This window comes from Anguilla anguilla, chromosome 12 (assembly GCF_013347855.1).
Source record: "Anguilla anguilla isolate fAngAng1 chromosome 12, fAngAng1.pri, whole genome shotgun sequence".
In the NCBI taxonomy this organism is placed as follows: domain Eukaryota; kingdom Metazoa; phylum Chordata; class Actinopteri; order Anguilliformes; family Anguillidae; genus Anguilla; species Anguilla anguilla.
In genome coordinates, this window is record NC_049212.1 from 17,229,283 (window position 1) to 17,250,649 (window position 21,367).

General features: G+C 45.4%; 1 protein-coding gene across 2 annotated transcripts; it reads right to left on the bottom strand.

Moving 5' to 3' along the window:
* Positions 1–354: 354 nt before the first annotated feature.
* atp1b3b (ATPase Na+/K+ transporting subunit beta 3b) lies at positions 355–17,129 on the bottom strand. 2 transcript variants are annotated; one of them, XM_035386564.1, is made up of 7 exons: positions 16,779–17,129; positions 7,924–8,052; positions 6,321–6,419; positions 5,835–6,022; positions 4,411–4,461; positions 1,866–1,952; positions 355–1,254 (listed from the first exon to the last, which is right to left on the bottom strand). In XM_035386564.1, the coding sequence occupies exons 1-7, from the start codon at positions 16,885–16,887 to the stop codon at positions 1,087–1,089; spliced, it is 831 nt and encodes a 276-aa protein (XP_035242455.1). In that variant the 5' UTR covers positions 16,888–17,129; the 3' UTR covers positions 355–1,086. The 2 variants fall into 2 exon arrangements, with proteins under 2 accessions (XP_035242455.1, XP_035242454.1); XM_035386563.1 differs by lacking the exon at positions 16,779–17,129 and adding an exon at positions 15,763–15,904.
* Between the last annotated feature and the right edge of the window lie 4,238 nt (positions 17,130–21,367).

The following is a 21,367-nucleotide window of genomic DNA, read 5'->3' on the forward strand; positions in this document are numbered from 1 at the left end:
ATTTAACAACACATATTTACAAACCAGCTTTGTTACTGGTACTGTGGTGCCTTCTTAACTGTACAACTGGAGTGATCCATTAAGGTCTAACACCAGGCTGTGCTATTGTTCCTGCTAAGGTTCATTTTGGGGTATGTCAGCGAAAGGTGTAATTACAATTCAGATGCTTAAGTCCACTGGATATGGCGTGAGCAGTAAGACATTACATTAAACAAATATCCACCTAAAAAGGAATATGCAAAAGAGTGTGTTCACACATATGTATCCCTTGTTAGGTGGGTATTTGCATAATGTAATGTCTTAAACGCATGCAGGCATGCACACAGTCCTTCCTCAGACCATCTCAAAACGCAGTTAGTTTAAAATCACCTTTATTTCAGATTTTCTCCATACAGGTCTTAAGGCGTCTGCAGAGGCCAAGACTCCTGCAGGGGTTAAAAAATCCCTTTACACGTTGGCCACGTTCAGCTTCGCTTATATATTTTTGGGCTTTTTTAAAATTTTCCTTTCGATATTTAAAACTATTTCTTTTTTAAAATTTCTTCTGATTTCTTACAGTGGTCAGACATAGTGAGCTATGACAGAGAAACAATGTTTGCTTGGATCCATTAAATATGTACACAGAAACTTCACAGCACATTCCGCATGACACACCGCACAAGAGAGGGAACACAGCGACTCGAGGCTTCAAATACAGCTATTTACAGGCCCTGGGCGTGGCACCAGGGTGTTCCATGCTCATGGTCTAGTTCGGGCTGCTGGGGGTCAGGGGCACGGTGTCCTTCATTCTTTTCCACTGGGGGGGTTGGGGGGTGGGGTAGGGGAGGGGAGGCAGGCAGGGAAATGAAGGTAGCGACACACAAGGGGTTTTAATTGGAAGATCCAGAAGCACACCGCCGTGCTTCCGACAGCGCCGGCCCCCCCTCCCCGCAGCCCCGCCCTTCAGTACGGAGCAGTGCCAGTCCCAGGCGTAAAAGGGAGGGGTCGGGGAGCGGAGTGGGTGGGGAGGAGGAGGAGGAGGGGTGGTGGAGGTGGTGTTGCGGATACACACAACATTGGGCATTGTGCCGCTCTGCCAGCCCCGCCCTACTCTGTCACTTTCACTCTGAACACCACGCGCCCCAGGAACTTGTCCCGCTCGTCGTTGTTCTTCAGGTCGGTGCCCTCGATCTTGCACTCGATGCTGATCTCCTCGTCGTAGTTCTCCTTCCCCAGCAGCAGCTTAACTGCGACCAGAGGCTGAACATAATTTGGCTGAGAGAGAGAAAGAGAGTGAGAGAGAAAGAGAGAGAGAGCGCTCAACATCATTCCACATCAGGAGCACAACCTCACAAACGCGATCCTAATTATGTGGTTGGTTCTGACTCAATAAAAACACCAAGTACTTATGCCAAAGAGCGTAGGATTCCCCAGCGTCAGACCAAATTCCAGATGTGGTTCTCTGAATCTGACCATCCATTCACCCGCCCATTATTATTTCAATTAATAAATTCCTTCTTCTTCACTTCGGTTGACTGTGCTGCTCACCACACATCAACCAAGGTGGTCTGTCACTCAGGCGTGTTGCTCCACTAACTCTGAAATCCACGGAAAGCTCTGTAGAAATGCCTCCCTTTCAGTTGTGTATACTTATGTAGGTTAAATGTGAGTGCACTCATGCACAATAAATGTGTATCGCCTTCCCCAATATCAAAGCACTTTTACGACCCACATTATAGAGCTGAAAACCCTGAATCTGTGTCAATGCAGATACTCCATGTCTAATTCCAATCAAGCTTCTTTTGATTTGAGATGTTCAGCTCCTTATGATCTCAGCAAATATGTGATAAACCTTTACAGGAAACCATTGGGGTAACTGTACTTACGTGGGCTTTTTTCCCATAATAAGGAAAGTACATCTTATCGAACTTCCCCTCGCTGGGGAAATACAGTATCTGCAAGGTGCCTTCTGTCTGTGGGAGGGAGAAGAGAATGAGCCAGAGTTGGAGCACTAGACCACATCCAGGATATCGGGAAGTCACACCAGATGCTGCCCTGTGGAAGTTAACAGCATGACACTGTTTCGCTGGATCACCAGCTACACACTCTCTCTCTCTCTCTCTCTCTCTCTCTCTCTATCTATCTCTCACACACACATGCTCGCACATACCGAGTATGCAATGCACAACAAACACAACATAAGCTACAGCAGCAAAGACTTTGAAGGACATGGTTTCTGCCATCTATCCCGACCAACCACAGATATCTGGTCTTAATAAAACCTGTAAGGGAGACCAGTGTTGCCATGGTGATCCTGGCCTTCATGCGCACAAGCCGTTGTGATTAGCGTGGGCTACATATGCTGATTGGAGCCTGTGAATTATTCACAGAACAGCATTATGGGTATCAGAAGCTGGGTCACATGACTCCAACTGCTTCAGATCTACTAATGTCAGATCTGAGGGAAAGTGAAGGGTTGTTATAGAGTCACTGTTCTGTGCAGACAGTTATAGCCAGGGTCTGTTCCTGGTATAAAAAACAGATGGAAACCAGGTCTGGACTGAACTGAAGGTTACAGGTTCAAACACTAAACTGGGCGGCTCATATGTCGACGGCAGCACCAGAGTGGTGTCATATGCAAAACGGAATGCCACCAGCTGTGATTACATGGTTTATTAGCTCAGCAAACACCCTGGTCTACTTTACACATCTAACCTTATATTACACGTCAGTACAGCTGAAAACTTCCCCCCTTTAACGGGAATGTCCAATGTTTATCTGCACTCACACTCACAGATACATACTGTACAAGCTCCGTGACCACAAGGTTGTGGGTTTGAATCTTACTGTAGGTGGTACACAACCTGGGGCCATTGCATGTGAGTGGAGCAGATAGGCTGCGGTTTGCTGGAACACAGACTGAATGTTTTCAGTCCTGTTTGCCCTCCCTTCACTGCCCACACAGTCCTTTGGGCCTCTTCAATGCACAACAGTAAAAAATCCTGTCTTAAAAACTATTGAAAAAATGGCAATACTCAAATAAATGTTTAATGTTGCACACAGGATATAAGCAACATAGAAAAAAATTATGATTTTTCATAACCTACACTATAATTTATCATCTATCACTTTATTTAAACTCAAATGAAAATATCAACTAAGGTTTAAAAGGAAAGCCCATTAATTAGTTGCTTCAACAACCCCCACAACTGCTATCTTAAATTAAGAAGGGAGAAGAGCGATGTTGGTCACAAAGATTCCATGTGAACAAAGAGCACACACACACACACACACACACACACACACACGCACAGACACCCACACACACACACACCCACAGGCCCGCATACACACACACACACACACACGCACCCGCAGGCCCGCATACACGCACACACACACACACACGCACCCGCAGGCATGCATGCATGCACACACACACACACACTTTTAAAAAAAGTTGTGATCAGCAAACAAACAGATCTGTGTGACTCTGGGAAGAAAGTAATTAGCAGAAAATACTGTCATTGTAATGGCAGTTAGCTGAGACTGCAGCATCATCTAGCATGATGAAATGGAAACAGCCATTTAACACAAATACGACCAGTATAAAGAAGCGAGGCTGCGTGCGGAGGTTATGAATATAAGATGTAGCGCTGTTAAAGTTGAGCAGAGAATGGGGTGAAGAGCACTCAGCACAGAGAGCATCTGAGTGAAACATCGAAGATGGAAATACTAATGCTGCACAGTGAAACAAGATAAAAAGAGAAAGGACAGGTAAGCCCAAATGCTTGGCTCAGCTCAACCACTACACACTGCCGGGAGCTGCATGTCCGCCATTTTCTTTTAATTCAGTATGAAAGCATTCACTTCTGACGCCTCGTCGATTCATGCCATCTGTACCCTATGGCTGGGGAACTGACAGTGCTGCTTATAATGCATCCAGTATGGGTACTGGCCAAAGAGCTGAAACCTGCATCACTGAGACTGACAATAGTGCAGATGGGCAGAAAAGAGCTCAACACTGGCCAGCACTAAGCCCTGGAGAGACATGAAAATCAGACTGGACTGATCACTCCCCAGTTTATAACTGGCAGGAAAGAGCAAGTGAAGAAGGTGAATGCACAGACTCACACCTTGTATCACACAAACAGCCACAGGCTCACATCATGTCTCACTGGAAACTCAAGAGGATGCTCGTGCATGCATGCGCAGACACACACGCGCACACGAGCGCACATACACACACACACACACACGCATGCATGACCACACATGGCACAAATCTAATACAAAGCAAAATACAGCGCTATAGAATCAGGCAGTCCGTACAGACAAGTTTATGCACATTTTACACATTTGCATGTTTCTATGTGTGTGCATGCATTTAGTATGTGAGTGTGTGACAGATGCTGAACGGATATGATTCACCTTTTGATTGCAGCTTATATACGGTTCGCCTTTTGGCTTCAACCCAATAATCTAGGAAAAAAACATAAACAAGATATTAAAACACTTCACTTCCTTCATGGTGAATATCATTTAAGAAGAGGGTAAAGGACTGTTCTCCATGGAAAGTGCTGAAGGAATGTGGAATCAGTTTGGCTGCAGTGTGTGTGTGAGTGTATATGTGTGTGTGTGTGTGTGCGTGTGTGTGTGTGTGTATTGTGTTTGTGAGTGCGTGTGTACATGCTTGTGAAAGTGTGCTCTGTGTGTACCATGTGCTCGTGCGTGTGTCTGTGCTATGTGTGTATATTGTGTGTGTGTGTGTTTGTGTCTGCTTGCTATGTGTATATTATGTGTGTATGTGTACATGCTTGTGTGAGTGTGCTGTGCATGTGTGTGCATGCTTATGTGAGTGTGCTGTGTGTGTGTGCATGGTTATGTGAGTGTGTGTGTGTGTGTGTGTGTGTGTGTGTGGGAGTGTGTGTGTGTGGAAGACTGCTCTGCACCTGCTCCTGTCTGTCTCAGTAAGAGGGGGGAGGGGTGTGAAAAAGTCTCTTCTCAGAACACGTCTTCATGCCAGTGCTTAATAAAATGATACGGCCACAGTATCAGTTAAGGCCAGATAAAGCTCAGCTGCACTCTCAAGACGAATACACAAACACCGAAGGCACTGGAACAGAAAACTCCTGTGGGAGAAACAGTACAGACAAAACAACAAAAAAAACACATTTTCCCAGTTTGCACTGCTCTTCCTAATTTTACTCAAACTGCCAAGATGGAGGCCTTGTATATTCCTAGCTAGCACTGGACCAGCAGAAAAACAAGACCTGATCAGGCTCTCTAGTCCAGGTGTCTCCACGGTTTTGTGGTTTTCTTTCAATCGGCAACCAATTTAGGCCGTGGAAACAAGACGTGTGGACTCTCTAGGCACTGCAACCCTCCAGGACTAGAGTCTGACACTCCCGCTCTAGTCATTTTCTTGCCTAATTCCAAACACAATCCTTGAAGCCTAGGGGAGGGGGGGTGAAGGGTACTTCTGTTGCTAGGAAACCCAAGAAAGCAAGATGGATAAAAACAGATTAATTGCAACCATGCCTGTGAGGCTGGGGCCAACAACCCTGCAGGGTGGTACATAATTATCCAGCACTGCCCAGAGAAGGGGGTTCCAGTTGGAGGAACTGTCTGCGTCTAATCACACTGGAATGACTCCTCAGGTTAATCTGGCGTTTACAGTCTGTCTGCATCCATCTTCTCCAGCGCAATGACGATAGGGCTCAGCAGAACACGCTTTGGAATAGATACGTGTCTACTCTCTCCTGATGGAGGACCAGAGCAATGAAACGGGCTTACAAATACAAATGGGCATTTGTAACAGGGAGGAACTACAAATCCCAAAAAACAACACTTACTCTGTTCATCTTGACCAGGACGCAGGGCTTGCCCTCGGCGTAGCCGAACGTGGTGTCTGACAGGCCGGAGCACTGTCTGAGGAAATTGCGCTTGAACTGACACGCCTTCTTCACCGGCTCCTCGTCCTGCTCAAAGTACTTCCCCGCCACACACAGCTCGTTCTTCTCCTGCTCTGTGTCATTGTATTCTGCAGGACGAAACCACCCGGGGTAGGACAGCATGAGGCCTCCTGCTCTTTTTGCGCACACGCACAGAAACACACACTTGCACACACACACACACAAAAACATATACACATATAAAAACACACACAAACATGCGCGCGCACACACGCACACCCATACACGCACACACACAAACATGCGCATACATATGCACACTCATAGACCCACCCACCCACACACACACACTTGCTAATCTCTGCACGTACAGTCAACAGAAATGTACACCACTCCATCAGTGCAGGGAGGCAGGTTGGTACTCACGTTGCAGGAAGGACTCCAGGTGCTGGACGTACTTTCGATAATTTAAAGGATCTGTCCGGTTGAAGACAATGTCCATGTACTTAGGCCTAATTACCAGTCCTAAGAGGCAGTGAGAATAGACAACCATTACCAGAGTTCAGGGATTCACCTCTGAAGTTATTAGCTTAACAGGCTCCCTTAACTTTGAGCATATTTCTACATGTAATTAGATAATCCTGTACAGTACTGACACAAATGACTGAATCACTGCATTTATAAACAGAGTTTGGTGAATAATGCAAATATTTTTCAACAATTTCTCTTTTTGGCACGATAAATGTAATATCACCAAAAAAAATCTTTTATCAGCATTTGTGTTAAACAAATAATGATCATAACACCTTCCTATATGTATTGGTTCATACCTACATAATTAAGCAGTCTAATGTATTACTGCTGGAAACTTTCTAATAAGTTTGAATGTATTTCTTTTGTGTTTCTACACAAAATAATAATATTCATTCAAAGAAACTGGTCCCTTTTTTTTCAAATTACTAATGGTCACATAATGTCATTACCATTCATGGTCCAGACGATAGCTGTTGAATACATTTCCACTGACAGAAATGGCCCAGAGAACAACAGAATAAAGGGCACAGATAAAAGCTTTAGAAGTACTGAGCTTCTTCTTTAAGCACGGTGTTTCCAGAATGTGTGCCAGTACTGTAAATCTGGACTGAATTCAAGTTCAGCATCTCGTCCCACCACCTCAACAATCCGACCTCGATTACGTGACGAGATGTACAAGGTAAGAAGTGCAGAGAAAGGAGGAGAGGAAAAAGGGAGCAGGGGTAGAGACAGATGACAGATAAGGGGCTGCGTCTGACAGCAGTATCCCACAGCAGGGCAACAGCAGCACCACTGATTTGTGTGTCTGTGGAAAAAGGACGCGCTGTTCTGATCTGTGGTTTGATTTATACGCTCCCACTCATGTAAAAGGCACACCGCATCCTAAAACTGTTTGGTAACACTGGAAGACGTTTCGTAGTCTGCAGCTCAATCTCAGGGCTGTTGCACAACTTAGTCCAACGCCAGAGACCCCGGCTATGAGTCCAATAGCCGATTGTGTACATACACTGACAGAGCAGAGCGCAGGCTGCTGAAGATCCTTCACACCGTTAATAAACATGTTAAACAAGACAATTAAGCTGAATCATAACGTCTAAGGTGTATAAGGAGTGAATTAAGTTTTTTTTTTTTTTTGGTCAAACCTACAGTGGTAGGCAACTACACCACAGGCTGCCAATGCTGTACACTGCTGTCCGCTCTTTACCCCTCAGGAGGAGGCATGCGGAATACCCATGGCCATTTTTCATACTACGGGTCATTTTTGGGAAGAATGCCTATACTATCTACTGTACACGTTATTGTAAGGTTTATGTTTACCTCTATTCCTTGCTGGCTGCAATACGAGGCTGCTATGCTGGAGTATTTTAATCTTCAAGTCCTTTTTTTTAATACCCCCCCCTCCCCCCTCACCATTACGTAACAGCGTCCTGCGTTTAATGGTGAGGTTTTACAGTGTGCTCGTGCGGTGGTGACATTAAGCAGCGGCGTAGGTCACCTGGGTTAGAGACTCGGTCCCGGTACTTCGGAGTGTAGTCATCCAGGGTCTGCAGCATGACCCACATCGTGAGGGAGAACATTCCCGCCAGGAAGCCATAGAAGACCAAATAGAAGAGGATGATGAGGGCTGGGGAGAAAGAGAAGGACAGAGAAGGGGGAGTAATTATCCTCTGTTAATCAAACGGCCTGTGTTGAAAACATCAAAAGCATTCTTCCCAGCAGTGCAGATCACATGACCTCTTTGACCCAATACTCTATTTGGCTCAGCTCACTCATTAATTCATTGTGATAAGGCATGCTCTACCGTTCCTCATTTTCCCCAGCGTGCGCACACAAAGGGCCGGGGACAGCCCCGGTGCAGCCCTGGGGACGGGGTCCTAGTGACAGACGCGATCCGCAGGCAAGATTTCAGAACCCTCTGTTGCCAACTGGCATTTTTAAAATCCTGCATCTTTTTTTGTGGATGACTGAATCGACAGTAACGTAGAACCCCCAGTGATTCTGCCTGAGAAGGACAGCCAGGGACACGTGGGTCCACAGGACTCTCCCGTGTGTCAATCACACACTCTCTCTTCCTCACAAAACTCCCAACACATCAATCACACATTCAGCTCGCATTTAGCCAAACATGGCCCATCTGGAGCTCTAGAGCAGTTTCCTCCAGAGCAGGAAGTCTGTTCACAGTGGCAGTTCTCTAGTGACTCCCAGCCAGCAGAAGGCAGAAGGCAGAAAGCAAAGCTTGTATCAGACTCTCACTGGACTCTCACTGAAACCCCTCTCATGGATATTGCAATGCAACCAGATCACCAACACATATGTTATACAGCACATGCACCAAGCTGAAGGCCTGCAGGCCAGATACATACATCCACGAACATTGATCCCACCCGCATATCAATCCAGATAATCAATTAAATCTGGCCCGTGAAATACTGGGGACGCTTAGTGCAGTGAGATATGACTGTTTTAATTTTCTAGTTGAGCTAACCATGTGTTACACCAAATAATTTCACAAATGACCTTACTTCCTGAACCGAGCAGGTAAAATTAGTGAAACCAGTTGTTGTAGAGCATGGTTGGGGCAAATACACTCCCTGCAGAGATTGCGGCCAGCAGGACCTGGAGTTGAGTAGCGCTGATGTATTGATTCACACATGATACAGAACACCATTGTAACCGCAACCGTACTCACAACCAGCCCCACCGCCCCCCCAGCCCCCCCCCTCACTCCAGGATCGCACAAAGGGGGCGGATTGTGTGCGATCCTGGAGTGATTCCAAAATAGTACCCCAATCCTGGCCCTTTATGTGATTCATAGCTCTGTACATGGCCCTCAGTATGACTGAGTCTGACACCCCCGTCACACAGGGAAGCGCACAGGGAAGCACACAGGAAAGCGCACAGGGAAGCGCACAGGGAAGCGCACAGGGAAGCACACAGGGAACACACAGGGAAGCGCACAGGGAAGCACACAGGAAAGCGCACAGGGAAGCGCACAGGGAAGCGCACAGGGAAGCACACAGGGAAGCGCACAGGGAAGCACACAGGGAAGCTTCGAGCCTCATGCACCAACAGCTTCTCCAACAGACATACTGATACAAAAAGAGTTTAATTATAGGTGCATTTTTCCTTTCTGTTGTCAGCTTCTTACATAGAAATATTGACACAGCTAAAAGGAGTTTAATTATATATGCATTTTTCCTTTCTTGATGTCTCTTAGGGAGACTGCTTCTATAATTAGGATGAGGGGGAGGACAGTTGGACGCAGCACAGAGAGGCGACACATAGAGGACACAGGAAGCATTTGAGAACACTGAGCCGGGGAGGATGAGAGTTACAGCACAGGGAATATTTTTAACACAGTGACGCAAAGGGAGTGTCGTAGCACAGTGAGGTAGGGGAGTGTTATAGCACAGTAAGATGGTGTGTTGTAACACAGGGAGTGTTAAAGCACAGTAAGAACAAGTGTTACAACATAAGGAGGCATAACATAAAAAGAAAGAGTGTAACACAGGGATTGTTATAGCACAGTCAGTACTGTATGACAGACTGCTTTTAACACAACGAGGCAGGGGAGTATTATAGCATAGGGGGGGAGTGTTATAATGCAGTAAGGAGTGTTATAACGGAGTGTTGTAATGCAATAAGGAGTGTTATAACAGGGAGTGTTATAGCATAGTGAGCCAGGAGAGTGTAATTGCTCTGTGAAGCAGCAGGAGACACACACACACAAGCAGAGAGGAAGTCATCTCCCACTGCTCTAGGAATGGCACAGAGATGAAAAAAACAGAAACAAAAGCCTTGCTTCCCAGTTATGGTTTAAAAGCAGGATCTTGCCTGAAAAATGGCTTCCTATTTCCCCCCAAAAAAGTATAGAAAACTGAGATTTTTACTATAATTAGAAGTTGCAAATGCTTGTATTCCATGTGTGGCATAACACAAAGAAACCAACGGCATTGTTTAAGTTAAGCTGCAGCAAGGCCATTCTCTGTTATTGGAGAGTTCAGTACTAAATCAGGGAATCTGCTGAGGGACAAACCGTGAATGCTCTTTCCTGAAAATGAACTTGCTGAAAATTAAGTAAAAATAACGGGTATTTCATATTTGACAATAACCACCCTAATTTGTCTATCATTTTCACATAATGTATTTCACCGTGTTTTATTGATTATGAGCATGCTTTTTTTGGGCTGAGGAGGAGAGCCAATTAATTTTCTGTGAATAATGAATCACACTGTGCACTGTATGTAACGCAAGCATGTCCAGCCAGCCAGCTCCTGCATCTGCTGTCATCCACTCGCCACTCATTTTCCCAACCAACCACTTCATTCAGCCAGTCTCTCATTTGTCCGCCAAATGATCTGAGCAGGAACAGTGGCTGAGGAGCACCCTTAATGTGCAGTTGGCACAGGCGCACCGCAGGTACCCGATCAATCAGAGGAGCTGCCCTTGCACTATGAGATGGGGATAACCCTCCACCCGGTCCTTCCCTCCACTGATGACACCACAGTAAATGATGTCCTGTCCTGTGGAGCTGACAGCCACTGCCAGCACTGATATGGCCATGATTAGATAGCAGAGCACGGGGCTGATCGCTACACTGAAAGCGAGGGCACCAGTCACCAGAGGTCCCCGGAACCCGGGATGTTAATGGGAAATGCCCGCTACACACTGCCAGGTGAGGCACTCGCTGCTTTCCAGTGCTTATCCTTTAAGCCAAGGCTATCCAGCTGGTGCCTTTGGGGCAAAATACAGCCCCCCCATTGACATACCCTCAGTCTTTTGATCATTGAGGTGGAACAAAGTATTCAGATGCATCAAAAATGACACAGAGTATCAGCAAAGTGTCAGCACCTCCCGCTAGTGACAAAATGGTAAGTGAAAACTACAATATGTACATTTTTATATCTACTTGTACAACTTATACACCTCTATATCTTCTTCCATACATAGGTTTTCAAAAAATATAGAAAATGCTCATGCACCATTTGTAAAAATGATCTGGCCCACAGAAATGTTTTTTTTTTCATCATCTGCATTGCCTGTCTGGCTGCGATGCACTTCATTCCTTTGCTGAGAGCACGACGATAAAAATCAATTAGGCTAGATTGCCTGATAAGCTGAGCCAACCAATACAATCAAAACATTCAGATAAACCGCATTTAATTTACAATCTATTCATGTAAGAGGACAAGGATTGCTAATTTGATGTCTCCTACCAATAGTTTGAAATTCAGTTTTCAGTTTAACTGATCTTTCAAATACATGATGTCTAGCTCTAGACCACAGAATTTTTTGTGGATGTGACATCAATTTAGACTCACAGCCAGCTGTTCCAATGGACACCGGCTTCAGGGACATATCGCAGTTAACTTCATTACGTGACCATGGGCAAACCATTTCATGGTCATTAAGACCGAGGTCAGACGGAATCGGTTTAGTGGTCGCTGACCACCAACAGCCGCATCATCGTAAGGGGACCCCCGACGGAGCCTGTCACGTCTCTGCCTGCGGCTGGGGGCTTATTGATCCAAGGCTCTGGTCGATGGGGGGTGGGGTGGAGGATGGGGGAGGGCTGTACAGCCCCGGGCTCAGGCTCCGCCCACCCGCAGACACAGCCGACCCTATCCGCACGACGCTGGGGCTCACGCCTCCTCTCCATACACCTCACAGGGGTGCTCACCGCCTCCAGCTCCATACACCTCACAGGGGTGCTCACCGCCTCCAGCTCCATACACCTCACAGGGGCGCTCACCGCCTCCTCTCCATACACCTCACAGGGGCGCTCACCGCCTCCTCTCCATACACCTCACAGGGGCGCTCACCGCCTCCTCTCCATACACCTCACAGGGGCGCTCACCGCCTCCTCTCCATACACCTCACAGGGGCGCTCACGCCTCCTCTCCATACACCTCACAGGGGCGCTCACCGCCTCCTCTCCATACACCTCACAGGGGCGCTCACCGCCTCCAGCTCCAGCACAGCTGGGGCTCCAGCAGAGACCGCTCTGGAATACTGCGCATCCCTGTGACTCCAACCACACCTCCACCCAGCTCAGCCCCACGTCCCTGGCCCCCTCTACCTCCACCTCCGCCTCCGCCTGCACTGCAGCCCGGGGCAGCCTTGGCCACAGCTCTTTCAATTTGCTCGCAATAAAGCCCTTAAATGCCAAAAAGAGCAAGAAAACGCAATCCACCTCATCAGGTGCGACAGAACGGCAGATAGAAAACCTCACCGGCGCAGTCACGACCCGTGACCCGAGACAGAAGGTTTTTGTGCGTTGATTGTAACCGAATCCTTAAAAATGAATGCCTGGTTGGGCTCAGACATGGTGCTGAGCACCAGTCAGGGTTAAAAATAAACGCTGTGTGGGAGTCAGGCTGGGGAGGGGGAAAGGGGGTGTGAGTAGGAAACTCACAATGTGATGTACGGCCTCCCTGAGACACTGTGTCTGCTGTGCCATGAGAACACAGGCCACAAAATGGAAGGGCTCAGTTACTCTTCTTCGCCGCTAACAGGGCACTGCTGGGGGCTAGGAGCAGACCTGCTGGGGCACTGGGACTCCTCTGCCTTCCCTACCACAGTGTGAGGAGATACCTCAGCACATATGGGATGCCCACTCAGACTTTCACTTTGCTTTGTGGAACTCAGCCATATTTACACACACGCACACATAGGCGCACACACACGCACATACACATGCACACATAAATGCACACACAGACATGCACACAAACACGCAGACGCATGCAGACATACACATGCACACAGACACACACACACATGCACACAAACACGCAGACGCACGCACACATACACACACACACACATACACATGCACACAGACACACACACACACACACACACACGCACACAGTACCTCCGCTCCTCTTGATTCTTTGTGATTACATCTACTTTTCTGCCTCCGCACAGCATATCATCAAGGCCTGCAGGACATTTTGCGTCTCCACTTACTGTCGTCAATGGCACAAAAGGAGCTGCGTTTTTCTCCGATAAAGAGGCATAACTGGGTCATTGTGCTGATGTAGAAGACCCGCTTCAATGCCACACGGCGGCTCTCATTGGAGAAGAGCGCTCTTTTCAATCCCAGAATCCCCGGGGGTAAACACCAGCTCAGGGGTAACCCTGCCTGTCACCCCGAACCCCGCCCCCACAATCTTCAAGGAATGCAAATAAACGCCCGTGAAACCACTGCTTCTGAGATAAGCACCAGCAGCTCCGCTCTGAACCCAATTTTCGGGGCTATGGCTGTGCATTTATTTGAGTTTGTACAAGCTGTGATTAGCCTGGAGACTGTGTGACTCTCCTAGCGCCTGCACCGTGTGCTTTAATGCCACTAAGCCTCTCTAATCCAGGGGGACACACGGCCCGGCTGAAGAGCAGGAGCTGTGCATTATCTCTGACCCAATCCACTTATTTCCCCAATACTCCCTCTCTCCTTCTCTCTCTTTCATCGACTCCCCTGCCCGTCTCCCTCCGTCTCTCCATTCTGCTTCCACTTAGTGGAAAAGCCTGCAATCGGAGCTAAAAGTGTGTGTGGACCTCTGGCTAACATTCATTTCAGATGCGCTGCTAATGTAAAATTGCCAGCCTTGTTGTGACATACCCGTCAGATCTAAGCCACTCCACCAGACACTTTAACAGGACACTTCACACGTGTCACACCCCGCCCCTCACCCATTTGCTGGAGGGTCCACCGACGCCTCCGTAGCACCCACTGTGCCTGAGGTCCTAGTTATCACGTCCATCCTTTCTGTCACCCCAGCAACTCCCTGATTTTCCACTACCACTCCATCCATCTCACTGCTGCCACCACCATTAAACCACTAAAGCTCTCGTCTGTATGAATTATTTATTTGCACTATTTATTTGCCCAACCCCCCCCCAACAAAAAAAATGAATGGGTTATTTGGGTTAGAGGCTCAGATCATTAACCACACTGCCCACGCTGCCAGCCACTCCTGGTTAATTTTATATTTCTACCACTGGCCGTGGTTTTACAGGAAAAGTATGGGTATCATTCCCATTGTATGACGCACCGAAGCACAAACAGTCAGGCCTCACATTTTACAGGAAGGCACAGTGGAAGCGAGGCAAATAGTCAGCATTTATTTTTAAAATGAATTTTTTCACTCAAACACAAATACAAATCAATATGCACAATATGGAGACCATCCCCTGCTCTATGTCAGATCAGCAAAGCATTGAAGGCCTGTAGGAATTACCTCTAACTGCAAAAGGGGCGCAATTTCCCCTTCCATTAAAAACTAGAAAAAATAGGGTGATTATTTGCCAAAAGCCTTCTCTCCTGGCTGCTAAGTTGTACATTACGATTTCCAGTCATTCAAGTGAGGAAACAGGCCTGACCTTGAGATGACGCCAGCTGCAAACAGCCTGCGCCCAACCAGGCCCATCCTGATGACTGCAGAGCTCTCGTGCATGAAACTGTCTGTCAATCACAGCATCACCTATGTGTAAGTGCATTGCAGGCACCGGTATATATCCTCCCAATGGCTGCTACGCTAATGTGATTTAGATTTTTAATTAACATAAGGGAAAGATATTAACAGCATCCTACTGTATAGTTTACATCTACGACAGCCTATGACAAAGCCAAAATGTGGATTTAAAAAACATCGATTATAAAGCATGAGCGGTAGCCTATCTCAGTTTCGTTAATCGGGTTTAGAGTATGGATTTAGATCTCAAGCAATTGAGGCGCTCAAGCCATTTTTTCCTTTAACCTGTGTGGCTGGCTGTTTTACCGCATCATTCACCGTGCCGTCGGTTTCCGCCGGCGTCGAGTATAAGCATTTGGGAATTACTGTAACATGGGAAGCAGAATTTTCCCTCGGAGCATTGGAATACGATAGATTCATTTAAATTTCAAATGAATCGAGAATAGACGTCAAGAAAATGAAAAACGACTACTCGTCACAGACACCCGTACATTGCACGCACACCCAGAGCAGCGTTCCCTCTTTTTCTAATGTGTAATCATTTCCAATCATGTGTTTGCTACACCATAGCAATGAGCAACATAGCTAACTAATAGTCACGATTCCGATTACATAGCGGTTTGCCTAACCGACATAAACAATGTCGTTAACTACTGCACCATCTTTTAATTAGACTATTTCCAAGAGCCCCCCGCCCCAACCCTTGCAAACACACACTCGCGCACACACGGAGAGCGAAAGGAAACTGTGTACCGGGATATCCCCAAATTAATATGCATCATTTTTGAGGAAAAAATTATCTTATATTTTCACATTATACATCAACATCAACCAACAACATTCGATGCTACAATTACATGCCGACGTAGGGCTATACTTAGACCATGCCACCTCCTTCAGTCCCAGGCTCCCAGCCTCGTGCACAGAGCCCTTCTCAAGATAAGCGATATTTTTTGGGATAAATTTTCTCAAGTAAAGGTTCATTTAGGTCATTTTAAATACACAAAATAGCCAAATGAAAAATAATAAAGTGGAGTTATTACTAGGCCTATGTATCCGTCAATATGCCGTTAGCATTTGACTGAGGAAATTGCTATTTCAGTCGGTCGCACAGAGTAGCTGTAGCCCAGTACTATTGACAGAATTTCTGTGATCTGCTATTCTCCGTTGAAAGATTAATTAGATCATAAATTGGTTTAGAACGTTAATCCCCGGCTCTGTTCCTAATAACCAATGAAATCGGATAAATCTCTTTAGATAAACAGCTAAATACGTGGTTGTAACCGTGTACTGAAAATGTGCAGTAGGATACCGGCTATCAAAACATTCAAAAATAACTGCAGAACATGAGCAAATTGACAAGGAAGCGAGCAATACAGAAAACACAGATTTAGATTGTATCCCACAAGTAGCCACAGAAAAGGAGCCGAAATGGTTACCTCCATTCAGCTGGTCAGTACCCAATGATAAAAAAAACAAACAAATATCATAGCCTATTATATAATCTATAACAGAAACCATCTGTGCTTTGCGATGTAGGCTACGTTAGTCGTTAGTAAGCAATAGCTTACGGAAAATAAGGCATGGTTCTTTCTGAATGTAGCATATCCAGGGAACCATAGAAAACGAACATGCATCTAAATAACTGCAATCACAATATAATTCAAGGATGTTCTATATTGACATTTTAATAACAAAATGTGTAGAAATGCCTGCACGGATGAATGAAAGTGAACACACAACGAAGACGCATCGTCATTTTCAAATATCTAAATCAACCATTTCATGTAGGCAATCACAGGTATCTACTGGAATCGTCAACCCCACTTGCACCACTCAGTCCCGGCTTTTTTGCTCTGAACTGGCCCCTTACCCCAACTGCTGGCGGTACGACCAATGAACTCTCCAGTCCTTGGATTGTAGAAAAATTCTTTCCAACTGGACTGGTTTTGATCTTCTGGTTTTTCCTCTTTGTTCGACATAGCTGGGTCCGAGTTTAGCAAAAACAGGGGGTCACTTGCGATAAAGGGTCAAGAAATAAGGTCTGTATAAGTGATAGCAATAATGGGGCGCCTGTGTAGCTGTAATGTTTTATAATAAGATTCACTGACGTTTCCGAAGCGATGCGGCTCCGCTCCAGTTTCCCCTCTCCACACAGCGACACAGCAACAACGAACCAACTCCGACAACGATCGCTTTCGGAGTTAGTGAGGCAAAGTGGCGCAGGCGCAATATTCTACGTCCAAAATTCCGAGCTTGTTGTTTTTACGGTTTGTGGGGATGCACAGATCCGTAGCCTGCATGTGAAACTGAAAGATTCTTACATCTTTCGTTTTTCAACATGGATTGCCGTCATTTTGCTCTGGACGTGTTTGTCGGTATGTCACCTACAACTTGCAGCTAAATTAGTCTACGTTTTCCCCAGAGTGTGTGGTATATGCGATGTTAAGTTCAAATGTTTAGCTATTTCTATTAAATGTATTCTTCGTTCTAACTGAACATGGCTGAGGTGTAAAACGCTTTCATTTTTTGGGAATACAATTTGTTTTTATTTGCTCAAGTTTATTTTTTGCCTATAGAAAATAGCCTATAATCTTGTCTCTGGGTCTGGCAAACTGATCAGCTGTCTTCCATTTGATGTTTAACCTGTCTTTCTACAATGTAGCCTATCCGTTGAAGAAATGAAAACAGAAGTGGGGACCCTAAAAAGTAAAAAAGTATTTAGAATTGTAGTCTGGTAGGCTTCCAGCAACAGTGTTTGTAGAAGTAAAATCTACAACGACACTATTACTGTCATGTTTTCTCAGGGGCAGAAACATTAAAGGGGAAAGGATATGTGTCTATTTTAAAAGCAATTCTACTTTTTGAAATAATGGCAGAGGAAAATACAGAAGTTATCATACACGACACCCTTCAAGCCATTGTATTTAACTTGGTCTTCTGTAATGGCCGAGCTTCACACTTGAACTGACAGAAGGTAGCCTAATGCTATTAGGATTTTTAAAAATTTTATCTGAACTTTTTAATGTGTCAGGTCACCTGTTCCCATGTAGTGCCAACTGTTAGTTACATTACATGGAGGATTATACCTGTCTGTTTTGGGTGAGGGTAATTTAGAACAGTATTGTACAGTTTGTACAACACAGCACTATTGTTGGGTATCACAGATTTTTTTACCCTGTGGGTGAGGGCGCAGTGATTGGAGCACACATACAAAATAAAGCACGTTTATTTCAATAAAAGAGCTTTATCTTGTATTAGTGCTCCAGTGTCTACTCTGGGTAGTCTCTCTGAAGAGCCCGGGCATACATGTTTGATATACTCATGCCCGTTTAATTTCATTTACGTTAGTGCGAGGACTAGGACGAGACTTGCTTCAGCAGCGATGCGTTGGTGCAGCTTGACCTGTGCTGCTCTGCTGTGTCAGCCTAAGCATGATGACACCAGCCTTCTGAGACTTGCAGGGCATCACGCAAAGAGGGCATTCCACTCTGCTGCATCCTGCGCAAACGCAAGGGCCGCTGCGAGCCATTTGTTTTTTTAGGCACTTAGCAGACGCTCTTACTCAGGGACTTACCCAGCGTACGTTCCTCTTATGTGCAATCCATTTATACAGCTGGATATTTACAGAAAATATTCAGGTTAAAGGACAACAACAGTGGCCCACATGGGAATCAAACCTACCTTTTTTTTCTTATCAATGAAGACACCTTTTAGTTTGCCGGTTCATTACAGAAGTAGTGATTAGGAGGTCAGTGATTTGTTGAGCACTAAACCTACTTTGAACTTTCAAAAGCTGTTTTTCCTTAAATGTGCACAAGTCATATTGCTCTGGGAAGGATCAAGAAGTTTCATGAACATGCAGGATTTTGTTTCCTGAATTATGCTCTCTGTCTGAAAACAGAGGCTTATACATTACATTACATTACAGGCATTTAGCAGACGCTCTTATCCAGAGCGACTTACACAACTTTTTTACATAGCATTTCACATTGTATCCATTTATACAGCTGGATATATACTGAAGCAATTTCGGTTAAGTACCTTGCTCAAGGGTACAACGGCAGTGTCCTACCCGGGAATCGAACCTGCGACCTTTCGGTTACAAGTCCAGTTCTTTACCCGCTGTGCTACACTCCGTCGATACGAAAACATGAAGCCTTTTAGTTGAACACGATCAAGAGTTGAGCATGAGCTGAACATGTACCATGTGACCAGCTTAACTACAGAACAAACTCTGTAAGAAAAACACACTGCAGTCTAAAACACTAGTGCTCTAATATCCCAGACTCACATATTCACATCATTATCATTTTCTGCTTTCTTGGTACTTTCTCTCCAATTAGGTTGTATACCTGTGGTGATCTCATAGTTAGGTATACAATACTGCCACTAGCATACAGTACCATTTCACTGATGAGGGTAATACGGCAAAACATTTGATTTTCGCCTCATCTGAACTAAATATATGCCACTTTGATAATCGTGGCAAGCAGGCGAACTCACAGCATGTGCATGACGTACACCATTATGACTGGTCCATATTATGTCCACTAAGATGTGGTGCATAGTGGTCTGGTTCTTACCTCAACTATTTCATCAACATACTGATTTATGAAACTGCACTGGGAACAAATGGGCAAAAAGCTCCATCAGAGGATATACATGGGCAGACTAAAACATTCCAGATGTGAGAGTACACTGTAACACGGGCACAGGGGTGATGGTAGGATTTAATGGTAACGCTTTTCCCAGCACCAGTCAAAGAATTATGAAGCCAGTGTTACATGCAAGCTTCCAGCTGCAAATATAAACTGAAGTAAAAAGTCTGCAGTATCTGCTTCCTTTAATCAGCGTTCCCTCTGAACTGCCAAGAGAAATCAGTGCCGCCTTCACTTCTAGAACACGTAGCCATGAAGCATGAGGACACCATTTCGAATTTGGGCGGCAGTGAAGTATAATGGGTAAGGAACTGGTCTTGTAACATTTCAGGTTCAATTCCAGGGAAGGACACTGCCGTTGCACCCTTGAGCAAAGTACGTAACCTGCATTGCGTCAATACATATCCAGCTGAATTTAAACGGATGCTGTGTACAGTAGATGCTAATGTAAAACGTGCGTATGTCGCTCTGGATAAGTGCGTCTGCCAAATGCCAGTAATGTAATTAATTTAATCTTTGGCCTTCATCCATAATAATTTAAGTGGTGCTAAAGTGATTCCAATACAGTTCACTATGTTCTTGTAGAACAGTTCCCATATGAGATGTCTTTGTTTTGAAATTATTTTTAAAGGAGAGCCCATGTTTTTAATCCTACCTCAGGGGGTTAAATCAGCACCAAAGCCATATAAAGCCTGACACTATATAGGAAAATGACTGTGATCCTATGAATGGGAAAAATTGCATGCAGGTATCAAAAAATGAATTCTACCACCATGACCAGTGATGCCACTTGACTAGTGTAGCTAGCTAGTCAGCCAGCTGTATGAGACAGTACAGATAGACTAGTGTATTTGGCTTTGTAACTGGCTACAGAACTGATGCACTGGATTAAATTACTAATTTAGATCCTGGATTTTGCCCCCCCCCCCCCCCCCCCCAGTCATTCTACAATGACTGGGCAGGGCACAGAGGCAACATTATAATTTTGAGCACACAAGGTTACGCACATGACCCCCTTTCAGCACTGCAGAATCATCATATTGACCTTCTCTGAACGCCACTGAGCACCTCTTCCCTGCCTGGCCCTACGGGCTCACACTGTCCCTGCATGCACGCTGGCACATGGCACCCCTCAGGCCATGACAGCCACCTGCTATTGCTTCAGAGCCCAGGCCTGCCACAGATCCAGCACACAGGACGGGAGTTCCCTCAGTGTCAGTTCGGGGAATTTCTTTGTCATGTAGATGAAACTTTGTGGCCTGATAACTGATCACTGATTAAAATGCATACTTTTGATATGAGACAGTAATATACAGTACAGGAACTTTCAATTTTGCTAAGCCAGATCTGTAGTCATATGTATGTTCATATTTGCCAAATTCTTCCGTTGAACGTTTTTCAGTTATTAGAAAATGATTACGTTTAAAGTTTTAAAATACGGTATCATTTGTGATTCTGTAAAAAGTGTTAACCTTCCTCAAAATGAACAATACGTTAAAAAAAATTCTTTAAAGAAATTGGGGGGGGGGGGGAACTACCCACCACAGCACGGCCGTAGTTCCAAATTTCTTAATCTCAAGCAAATCGTAAAAATAAAAAATAGCGTACGCTTTATGTTCCGCTAATCGCAGCCCGAGTTGGAAACAAATACACCACACACGTTCCATGCTCAAGCCTTTCTGCACACTGCACTGTACTGCAGGCAGCGCACAGGAACGCCTGGGGTACATGCTCATTTATACATGCATGTACGGGATGTAACAAGGCACACAATCAATTATAAAAAATAGAGAAACACAAA